Source organism: Dromiciops gliroides, chromosome 1 (genome assembly GCF_019393635.1).
Source record: "Dromiciops gliroides isolate mDroGli1 chromosome 1, mDroGli1.pri, whole genome shotgun sequence".
NCBI lineage: Eukaryota > Metazoa > Chordata > Mammalia > Microbiotheria > Microbiotheriidae > Dromiciops > Dromiciops gliroides.
The window spans coordinates 433,001,634-433,013,806 of NC_057861.1; the positions used below are offsets into that span (position 1 = coordinate 433,001,634).

The 12,173-nt window shown below is 36.5% G+C and overlaps 1 protein-coding gene across 3 annotated transcripts in view; it reads left to right on the forward strand.

Moving 5' to 3' along the window:
* The window catches only part of POC5 (POC5 centriolar protein), a 70,063-nt gene that overhangs the window by 24,875 nt on the left and 33,015 nt on the right, over positions 1-12,173 (forward strand). Inside the window, exons 4-6 of one of the 3 annotated variants that reach the window (XM_043975410.1) lie at positions 2,629-2,736; positions 9,324-9,532; positions 11,772-11,948. In XM_043975410.1, the coding sequence (XP_043831345.1) occupies positions 2,629-2,736; positions 9,324-9,532; positions 11,772-11,948 (494 nt within the window). The remainder of the gene's footprint in view (positions 1-2,628; positions 2,737-9,323; positions 9,533-11,771; positions 11,949-12,173) is intronic. The other 2 variants (XM_043975411.1, XM_043975412.1) reach the window with 2 other exon arrangements.

Here is a 12,173-nt window from a genome sequence, read left to right on the forward strand (position 1 = left end):
GGTGGGATGAATACTTCCAGCCATCTGTACAATATTGTGGGGAAAAATAAAATAAAATATTAAACCAAGAGAATCCAACCTCAACATTTGTCAAAAGCCGTTCCCTCGGCCATACCTTGACTTCATGCATGTCTCCCCTCATGTGACAGTTCAGTGTCTGCTCTTGCATGTATTCCTCTTGTGATTGGATGGCATCTTGGCCAACTGGCATCTGATAACTCAGAATAAAGGCAATTAATGTCTTAAATGATAAGTTCCCATAATCCAAGTCTCATATGGATTTAAAAATTGAGGATAATAAATGATTGCAAAAAATGTGAATACATCTTGACTCAGAACACAATATATAATTATGCAACAATTTCAAATAATACCCCTTTTTTTTTTACTTAGTATACAATTACTTTTGTGAAAAATCAGAACATACTTAAATACAAGTTAAAGCACAACAGAATCTCAAAGAACTTTTTTTTTTTGAAAAAAGAAAACTTTTACAAATGTTCCCCTCTTTTTTTTTTTTTTGGGAATATGCTTATCAAAAATAATACTTCTAGAATCAATTTACACTTGCCATGGCAACCAATTTGCCAGGGAAATGCTTTAAAGAGTTTGATCAAATAATCAGTTGAGGAAAAAAAAATAACAAAAACAAACAACTCAGAATATGGGAGCACAATACTCCTAGAATTAACATTGTATTATGAAATCAAAACCATGTTTCAAAATTAGATAGATGAATGAATAGAAGAAAATACACATGGAACAATAAAATACAGTGAAATTCAAACTAAGGAAATCTAAATGAATATGAACTTAATATTAACGAGTATTACAAAATATAAACTTGATCGCATGACTATAAAAAGCTTTTACAAATATTCTCCTTGTTTTAAAAACTAAATATAAAACACAATCTCAAAAGCATGAAAATCTCTATGAAAATAAACCCATACCATTAATTTCAAAATGTATATGTGATAGCATAGAAATCCTATGTAACCTCTGAACTGATATTAATACTCTGAGTGAATTCAGAACACCTTTGATTCCGATATCTAAAATCCCCAATACTCATATCAATACCTTGCTGCTTACTTCTACATTTCTGTAAAATATATACCCTTCCATGGCAAAAGAGGCAGAGTCTTGAACTATGTTGATTGTCATTCTTATTCGGCTTAAGTTTTTCTTCTTTAACCCCTCTATATTGTCTGTCAGCCTTTTCACCATACAAATGCTTTATAAGATTACTAATTAAAGACAAAAGCAGGTTAGCAAAATTATGAACAAAACAAGCATATCTGGAATTTAAAGGGCTTTCTAAGGTTGTCTCAGAAGCACAGCCAGGCTGGGAAAGGGCTGAGCCTGAAGCTGCAAATGCAGGTAGAAAAAGTTGAGCATGCGCATCAGATCTCTGGACTTCCCAGGCAGGGGAAGCTATGGGCTTGGCCATAGGAGGAGTAGAGGGTGGGGTCTGGAGAGGAGGGGAGGGACCAGCACAATTTGAATCAGACTTGATTTTGAACTCAGGCCTGGATTCCTCTTCCCCCACTTTGCCTCCAGGTGCTAGGGAATTAAAAGCTTCTAGAGGGTGGGTCATTGCCTCCAGGCATGCAAAATTAGAGCAACAATTAGTGTTAGAATTGGGAAAAGCTGCAGGAATCTCTTCAGGTTTCTCTGAAAAAGCATGGTTGGGAGAGGGAGAGATATTTCCTTGTGTGAGTAAGTTGCTGGCTCTTTTAACAAAAAGAAAAAGAAAAATAGAAAATCCACAAAAACAAAGCATTAACATGATCTTATCTCCCATTTGTCTGGTTAAACAGACTAAAATCAAAAATAGGATAATTAGGGAGTTTAAAAGGTCCATTCGAAAAAATTCAAAGGAAAAACACAGCCAGTACACCAGTACTTAGCAGTTAAAGGGAGAGGGAGGGGAAATTTCTTACCCAACCAGCAGATCAGAAGAAGACTGAGGGTTAGCTTTCCTCTTCGTGGTCAGCCATCTGTTAAGGGCTAAAATTCTAGCTAGTCTGTCTAAAATATCTAATGAGTGGTCGCCAATAAATTATAAGCTTTAGCAAGTTAGACTTTTAAGCATTTATTAAGGAGAATAAGAATTTGGTAAAGAGAGAGAGAAAGGCCTAGATTTCTATCTATTAAAAGGAGAGCACATTTCTAGCTCCCTCCTCTGCCAGCGTCCAGAGGAAAGAGAGAGCGAGACTGAGCGCCAGTCTCTTCCTTCCTCCTCCCACTAGCCCGCGTCACTTCCTGAGTCCTGGTCTTGCCCTCAAAGACCTTCCCTTCATGGGCAGAACTCCTCTACAGTAAGTATCCAGCAGGTGGCGTTATTCCAATCATTACAGTATTATCAAATTGTTTTATAGTGTGAGCATTTTATTCAAGAATATGTAAATCTGGTCCCCATTTAATATTAACAGAGCCCCCTAAGTGGTTGTATTTTTCAAATTCCCACTGTATATTTCCAGGGAGCTAGAACCAATTATTGTATTTTATATAATTATAAATTCAAATAGTGTAATTTTAATGCATGCTTCCACTTCAGAGGACTCATTATTCATACTAATAAAGACCCAGCTGTATATGCATCACATTTGTCCTCCTTTACAGCAGGAAAGGGCCCTGCAGGAAGAGAACACAGAAGAACACAGGAAGAGAACACAAGAGAACCTAGGAGAATCATAGAAATCAACAATCCAAGTATTACAAAAGCAGAAGGTATGCTTATCTCAAGATAGTTGTGGATTTTTTTCTTCTATACTTCATATTCTCTTTCTCCCCAATCCTCCTTTCATACCCCCAAGAAGGAATCATATCACAAAGAAAAATAGCTAAGCAAATAAATCAACACAATAACCCTGACCCTATTTACAACATTCTGCACCCATAGTTCCTCCCATCTGTCCTACAAAGAAGAGAAAAGTATGTTTCATTATCAGTTAATTCTCTGGAAGCAGTATCAGTCATTTCTTTTAATCTTAATTTTTTATGTTTCTCTTTTTATTTACATTGTTATGGTCATTGTATATTGTTCTCCTAGTTGTGCTTACTTCACTATGTGTGATTTCAAACAATTTTCTGAGGATTTCTTTATTAGAAGTATTCTCATTAATAATTTATGCAACTACTTTTGGATTTAGCATTACCATTTTATTTATTTATATTTATTTATTGTACTTAATACTAGTAGCATTTTGAAATGTCTATTGCCAGCTTATTTAAATTATATTTTTCATATTTAAAGTAGTATTATAAGGAGACTAAGCTAGTAAGTGAAATAATGTCACATGGCATCCTGATTTTCTTAAGAGTAAAGTTGAAGAGGGTAAATACTAAAACAAAATTTTGGTTACAAAATTTGGTCATTGGAAATAGTTTTTAATTAACAAATCAAAAGCTGATGGAACATTAAAATTCTACCTTCTAAAGTATTATAGTATCCCATTCCTTCCTCCCCCAGCCTCCTCAGGGCTTATTTTTAAGATTTTAGGATTTTACAAACATTGTGTATTGATTGGTATAATAGAAAGAGCACTGAGCTCTTAAGAGTCAGAAGGGGGACAGAGTTGTCATTGTGGCCTGTGTAAATCACTTAGAACCATAGAATCAGCATCTAAAAGGACTTTACAAGTCATCTCATCAAAATCCCATCCAGTATAGGAATTAATATTACTCTGAGAGACGATTGTGACTATTCAGCCTTTCTTTGAACGCTTCTAATGATAGGTAATGCTTTACTTCAGGTGGTAACTTATTTCATTTTTAGCCAACTCTAATCATCAGAGATTTCTTATGTTGCATTGAAATCTGCTTCCCAGGCCTACAGGCATATCTTGGAGATATTGCGGGTTGGGTTCCAGACTACCGCAATAAAATAAATATCACAATAAAGTGAGTCATATGAATTTTTTGGTTTCCCAGTGCATATAAAAGTTATGTTTATACTATAGTCTAGGGGCACCTAGGTGGTACAGAAGATAAAGCACCGGCCCTGGATTCAGGAGGATGTGAGTTCAAATCCGGCCTCAGACACTTGATACTTACTAGCTGTGTGACCCTGGGCAAGTCACTTAACCCTCATTGCCCCACAAAGATCAGTGGATCGCTGTATACTATAGTCTATTAAGTGTTCAATATCATGCCTTACAAAAAAACAATGTTCATACCTTAATTTTAAAATACTTCATTGCTAAAAAATGCTAACCATCAGCAAGCCTTCAGCAGGTCACAATCTTTTTGCTGGTGAAGGGTCTTGCCCTGATGTTGAATAGCTGCTAACTGATCAGGATGGTGGTTGCTGAAGGTTAGGATGACTGTGAAAGTTTTTAAAAAGAAGACAACAATGAAGTTTGCCACAGCAATTGATTCTTCCTTTCACTTGAACACTTAGAGGCCATTGTAGGGTTATTAACAGGCCTAATTCAATATTGTTGTGTCTTAGGGAATAGGGAGGCCTGAGGAAAGGGAGAGAGATAGGAGAATAGCCAGTCAGTCAGTGACTGGCATTTTTATCACCCTCACCCCAACAATGAACCCAATATTTATCAATTAAGTTCACTGTCCTCTATGGGTAAGATTCATGTAGCCCTAAAACAATCACAATAGTAACATCCAATATCACTGAGACAATAATAATTAATAATAATAACAACAACAATAATAATGGAAACGTTTGTAATATTGTGAAAATTACCCAAATGTGACACAAGAGACACAGTGTAAGCACATGCTGTTGGAAAAATAATGCCAATAGAGGGTTGCCACAAACCTTCAATTTGCAAAAGATGCAGTTTCTGCAAAGCATAGTAAAATGAGGTATACCTGTAGTCCATTGTCCTAATTCTGCCCTATGAATCAATACAAGACAAACTAACTCCTTAATTACTTACCATTAGGACAGCCTTCCAAATATTTGATGACAGCTAGCCTGGTTCTTCTTGATCTCTTTTCTAAGCTAAGTCCTCCAACTGTCAACTGTTCCTCATATGATTTGGGTTCCAGATTCCTTAACATCCTGGTCATTCTGTCAGGCATGGATAATATATCTAAGATGTCTTTTCTCAAGACAAGAACAGTGGTGTTAGTCATCTCCCCCTCCTCAGATTTCTCTCTATGTACCATTGTACTTGATCTAGCCCCAAGTAGAATGTAAGCTCTTTGAGGACAGGGGCTATGTCATTTTGTCTTTCCACAGTGCCCAGCACAGAACCTTACAAAGATGGTAGTGTTGAATTGAGTTCAGTCATGGTCCTAAGGCAAATGTTTGTTGTTTTTGCCCTTGTTTATTTTCCTATAGTTACTAGTAGTAAAATCTTCCTAAATTTGGGAAGAAAAAAAAGTGTGTGTGTGTGTGTGTGTGTGTGTGTGTGTGTGTGTGTGTGTGTGTGTGTGTGTGTGTGTGTGTGTGTTTCAAGAACAGGAAATTAAGGCAAAAGCTGTGAAAATGCATTCCATTTAAGAGTGATCCAGAAAGGAGAAAAATCCCATTAGAAAAATAGATGTTAGCAGGTGAGAAAAAGTTCAGGTAAGCTGGTCTTGAGTCCAAAGAATAAAGGTCAAGTGTATAATCTGATGGTTGTCCTGAATGCCAGAAGTGTATACAGAAGGATATGTACCCGTAAGAGAGACTTCTCCATTGTGGTTCTCTGATTATACTCCACTTTTGTCAACGTCCCTCTTAGCATATGTCAACACAAATGCATGCAGTATTCTAGGCACAGCATAGAACAGAAGAGGATTATTGTTTTTCATGATCAGGGTACCATATGTTTAATGGTTCAGGTTAAGATTATATTGGCATTTTTGGCACCTTCACCCCAACAATTAACCCAAGCTATTCTCTAAAACAAAAGCTCATCTTTTTAATCCCAGTGTTGTCCCAGTGATGTTGTGTATTTATGTATCTTGAAGCATCAAAAGACAAAAAAGATCAAAATTGGAGAAGACCTAAAGGAGAGTGGAAAGATGTAGTATAAGAACAAGTAGGCTTCATCTTATTTTCTGTTATTCATAACACATAAGAAATAGCCTAAGAGATATCATCCAAGAAATATATAATTGGAAAAGTAGACAGGCCACTAGTATAGTTACAAGTGTGATATAACAGGTGGATTGACAAAATGTTGCACTAGTGCCCATGAAATGTGAGGACTTTTATTTTTCTTTGTGGGACAGGGAGGGTTAAGTGACTTGCCCAGGGTCACACAGTTAGTGTCAAGTGTCTGAAGCCAGATTTGAACTCAGGTACTCCTGAATCCAGGGCCAGTGCTTTGTCCACTGAACCACCTAGCTGCCCCGAAATGTGAGGACTTTGAGGAAGGCACACATTTGTTGTATCTTCCGTGGAAGTTCTTTTGAAGAATATGGACATGAGAAGACAAGGATGTGTTGCAGAGAAAAAAAAGTAATCCAACTTAATTTTTCTTCTCTTTTCCTTTATCATAAAAAAGGATTATATTGATGATTTCTTTTAATGATGTCCATTAAGTTGATGAGATAAAGATTTAGAGCACCAACAGTTGACATTGTAAATGAGCTTTTAAAAAGTTATTATTGGGGCGGCTAGGTGGTGCAGTGGATAGAGTACCGGCCCTGGATTCAGGAGTTCCTGAGTTCAAATCCGGCCTCAGATACTTGACACTTACTAGCTGTGTGGCCCTGGGCAAGTCACTTAACCCCATTGCCCCGTAAAAAAAAAAAAAATTTAAAGTTATTATTAACATTTTCTGCCCCACTTTCCAACATTCTCCTAAAATCACTGCAGAAAGGGATCACACAGAACTGAGAGATGTGTTTAACTTTTCTTACATAGGCTTTTCCCCTAGAAGTCCACATACTGGCAATAAACTTAGCTCTTTGGTTCTGAGACAATAGCAGACTTAATTTATCACTGAGATTGTATTTAAAACCTTTTAAACTTGGTGGAAGCTGCCAGAGCATATTTCTTCCTGTTGTAGTCTTCAGGAACCCATGGTCATCTCCTTGTCACAATGAGGAATCAGAGTAGGACGTTAAGCACATTTTCTCTTGTAGAAAATACAAATTTTAATTCTGGTTAAAAATCTAATAGAAAATAAATTTTCAAATATACCTATTACCCTATATTCCCCCCTTGATTTATGGGTACCTATGCCTTAAATCATGGTGAAGTTAAATAGCTTGATCTCCATTTCTCTGACTATAGGAGTCTGATTGTCCAAAAATCCTTATTTGGGATTTAGACACCATCAACAATACATATTACTTAATTGTATAATATGGGGTATTTAATGAACCACTTAACCTATGGAGTGATTAAGTAGAAATTAAAACTTTATGAGCTTCAAATCACATTCCTAATGTATGGAAGACATGTAGGCTTGAAAATATTATGAGCAGCTTGGTTGTCTTAGTGTCAGGAAAAAGATAGACATTCTCTCTTGATCTTTTCTCCAATGTCTAACAGCAAATGCTCTAAAAGTGTGTTTTATGTGTTATGTGTTGTGTTACTACCATGCCACTAAAAAGTAGAAGCAGAGCCCAGTATATAATTTCTGTATCCAAGTAGGGCTTAGTTAAGGTTTAGTTATTGCACAGATGGTTAGGCCCAAGATGATGGAGAAAGGCACTAAAGTGTGATTGATTCTGATCTTGCTCTTAGGACTCTAGTAATAAGGCCTCATGCCTTATCAGCTGCCATGTTTGTATAGAACAGGCAGCAGTGAATCTTCAGTAGTATACATTTGAGGGAAGGTATTATTTTTCCTTTTTGTTATTGTATCCCCAGAGCCTACCATAGTGTCTTAGGAAAAGTATGCCCTTAATGCTTATTGGATCAATTATATATGAAAAAAGCATAATTTCTAATGTGATAATCAACAAAAGCCCATCTCTTTTGTGTGTGTATGTGGTTTTTGAGGGTTGGTTTTTTGGTTTTGGGATTTTTGGCAGGGCAGTGAGGGTTAAGTGACTTGCCCAAGGTCACACAAGTGTCTGAGGCCAGATTTTAACTCGGGTCCTCCTGATTCCAGGGCCTGTACTCTGTCCACTGCACCACCTAGCTGCCCCCCAAAAGCTCATCTTTGATATGGCTTTGAAGTTTTGGAACAAAATATAAAGCTAAAGTGTTAGGAACTTCTACTAATCTAAAAGAAATTTAAAGCAATATTTATTTCCATTGACAGGCTATGTTTGTTTTCCAAGGGCTAGCTATTAACCATTTTTCTGGCTGTAAAAGTGATAAATTCGGGGCAGCTAGATGGCGCAGTGGATAGAGCACCAGCCCTGGAGTCAGGAGGACCTGAGTTCAGATCTGGCCTCAGACACTTAACACTTACTAGCTGTGTGACCCTAGGCAAGTCACTTAACCCCAATTGCCTCACCAAAAAGAAAAAGAAATAAAAGTGATAAATTCTTGGGCCATGAAACCAGTAAAACAGAAAAATTACAGAAGGGCACTTAATCCTTTTCATTTTGCAATGGTGGGACCAGAAGGTGCTGTTACAGCTTTTAGACTTATCTCTAAATATTATTAACTTAGTCATTAGCTTTCTAAATGTGAGCTCTTGGGGGAACTGGATTTTATTGATTTTTGAAATTCTCCCTAAAAATTAAACCTAGATATTAAAGAAAGCAGCAGTTGAATGGATTGATGGTTCGCAGGCTTTTCTTGAGGATTTGACAGAGTTTGAACAAGAAATATCAATTGTTAGGAATTACTCTATGCTAGTAATGAACATTCACCAAAAAAAAAAAAAAAAGCTACCATAAAGATTAAATACCTTTTGAACCAACATCTGTGGCAGAGGATGAAGAGGAGAAATCCTACCAAGAACTCAAGACTCCAGCAGCCAAAACTAGTCCACATTTTCACTAAACGTTGTTGGGGTGGAAGGAGGGAGTTGATCATTTCCTGGATCTGCAAGATCAATACATTTCTAGTTCTTGTAGACAACAACAGAAAGAAAAAAAAATGACCAAGTAGGGGTGAGAGAGAGGATGTGTACTTTTTTTCATCTGTTTTTCACTCATAGTAGGATGGCATCCTACAACTGACTTGTCAATGTAAGTCAATACTGAGAGTTGGGGTATTTTTCTTTTTCTTTTTCTTTTTCTTTTTTCTTTTTTTTTTTGGTGAGGCAATCGGGGTTAAGTGACTTGCCCAGGGTCACACAGCTTGTAAGTGTTAAGTGTCTGAGGCCGGATTTGAACTCAGGTACTCCTGACTCCAGGACTAGTGCTCTATCCACTTCACCACCTAGCTGCCCCAAGTTGGGGTATTTTTAACATTGCTTGACTGATAAAGAATTTTCTGTTTGTATTTGTAGCTTTACCATCATTGGCTCCACCAAAGAGGATCAGTCATCCAATCATGGACTTTTTCAGCTCACCTCATTTAAATGACTCTTCCTCACCAGGAACTTCTAGTCCCAGGGAAGAAGAACCTTATGACAGATTTTTCAATGAACCATGTATAACTGATGAAAACCTTCGAAAGATAGAAAGCATAATTGATCTCTGGTGTTCAGGTCTTAAGGTATGGTATTTATAGAAAATATAATCTAATTAATTTGTTGTTCATCATTCTGGTTTTGTGTTTCACCTTTCTAGATAGACTGATTAACTTCCTCAAGTGGTTTCTAGGCTGTCCCAACATATTTCATTGAATTTACAGTACCTGGAAGCTTTGTAGGTGACTTATTTGGGCGCCCTCCTGAACCTTTGAAGCACAGGACCATATTACTCTTTGACTGGCCTTAACAGATCAGGGGTGGCATTGAATCCAGTTCAGGCTCTCATGCTTTATTCCAGTGGCACAGAAGCTAAACATGTACTAATTTAGGGAAGGCATGTCACTTTTTAAAAAATGCTTTTCATTGGGGCAGCTAGGTGGCACAGTGGATAGAGTACCAGCCCTGGATTCAGGAGGACCTGACTTCAAATCCGGCCTCAGACACTTAACACTTACTAGCTGTGTGACTCTAGGAAAGTCACTTAACCCCAATTGCCTCACCAAAACAAAACAAAACAAAAAAGCTTTTCATTGCAATATTCACTATTTTGGGCCTCTAGGCATTATCAAAGATCATAGGATCTTGAGAGCTGCAAGAGAACTTAGAGGCCATTGGGTTCAACCCCTTCATTTTATAGATGTGGAAACTTGTAAAAAAGCTCAGATAGGCTGGGTATCTCACCCAGTATGACACAACTAGTAGACCTCTGAGGTAGGATTTAAATCCAGGTCTTCCTAATTACAAATCCCATTACTCTGCCCATTGCACCATGCTGCCTCTCAAATTAAGTTGACAGTCTCTCATTTAAAGTGTTAATTATCATCTTTCTGACTAAATGGAAATAGCTCCTACATCAAAGTAAAGTTTTACTCATCCTCTTAATTTCTAATTCTTACCAAAACAACAAAAACAAAAAAAAATAGTCTATAGTAACCTGACAAACCTAGTAAAATTAATATATTGGAATCTGCTGTCAGCATGACATAGAATGTCTGTCTATGGTGTTCAAAAGAATAAATAAATACTGAAGTGAGAAGAATGCTGGAAGCATGACTTTTCCCAAACTTTGTATTTTTGTTAATGATTATATGTGCACATATAATATGCATTATATAATCAAACACACAATTGGAAAATGATTTTTTTAATTTCAAGAAATATATCTGAAACGCCAGACATAACTAAGGCTAAGTAGTTATATACATGAAGAAACTGTGATCCCTATAAGTTCTGGTATGTTCTTATTCATTATTCTTTGGAGCCACACAGTCTAAAACTAATAATCTTTATTTTTAATTCCACCACTTCCCTACATACAAACAGTAATCTCAACTGACTGTACCCCACATATGACTCATCCTTGTCTCCTTTCTTAACCTAATTGATGCCATTTTTAGCCACTAACCTGCCTGTCAAAATCATACCGAACTCCATTAATAATCTTCTTTGATAATCCCAGTCAAAAGCGATCTCTCCTGAGCTTCTCATACTAGTTATTATCTAAATTTCCCATATGTGAATTATTGTATATTTTTCATATACTGTAGTTATTATCAACATAGCTTATCACCTCTTTTATTCTGGGTGGTTGTACTCCTACAATGTAACAGAATACTGTTATGCATAAAATATGTTCAGTAAATATTTGAATGAAATTGATGAAAAATTTTGTTCTTCAGGCTCCGTTTTTTCTACATTTAGTATGGATATTTACTACCATTAATCAAATAGGACTCCACATAGACTAAACAGAATCTTTAAAATTTAAAAAGGAAAAAGATTTCAAGTTTAATATTTGGAGCCGAATAAGTTAATTTCTTTAGCATGGTTTTTGGTAATTTAGTAGATTTTACATGTTTATATTCTATTTTGGAAAAATAATAGTTGATAAAGGAAAAATGCCAAATCTTGTTTCCATTAGAAGACTGAGTTTTTTGGTTTACCTCTAGCTTTTGTCTTGAACCACAATAATAGGTTGGATAGGATCTGCATTCATGTATTTATTTAGAGATATGATTTATCAATAGATGGACTGTGCTAAAATAATTCAAGAAGGGGGACAGCTAGGTGGCACAGTGGATAAAGCACCAGCCCTGGATTCAGGAGGACCTGAGTTCAAATGTGATCTCAGACACTTGACACTTAGCAGCTGTGTGACCCTGGGCAACTCACTTAACCCTCATTGCCCCACAAAATAATAATAATAATTTAAGAAGCTCTAAATATTTATGTATACTGATCGTCAGTTTTCTTGATCCTCAGACAAATGTTCTTGCTGAACTAAGTAAGTGGAAACTTAATTTTATTGATTGGCATAGAGCAGAAATGAAAAAAGAAAAGGACAAACAAGCAGCACAAATAAGAAGAATGCAGAACCAAATAGATGACTTGACTGAGCTGCAAAAGTCTTATGAAACTTCGGCTGGGAGAAAAGATGAGGTAATTTTTCCTGTTTACTTAATTTTGAATTTCAAAGTCTGTGAAATATTTTTGATTTTTTTTTAAATGACCCCAAACTCCAAAGAGAAATATGTATCTAGCTACAAGATCTTTTACATGTGCTGATGTGACATGTGCTATAGAACCCTTGCCACTGGCTCCACGTAGTCAAGAAGGAACTGTTAGCTGGTTCTTGGCTGGCACTAGTATTTAATGAAATGTAAC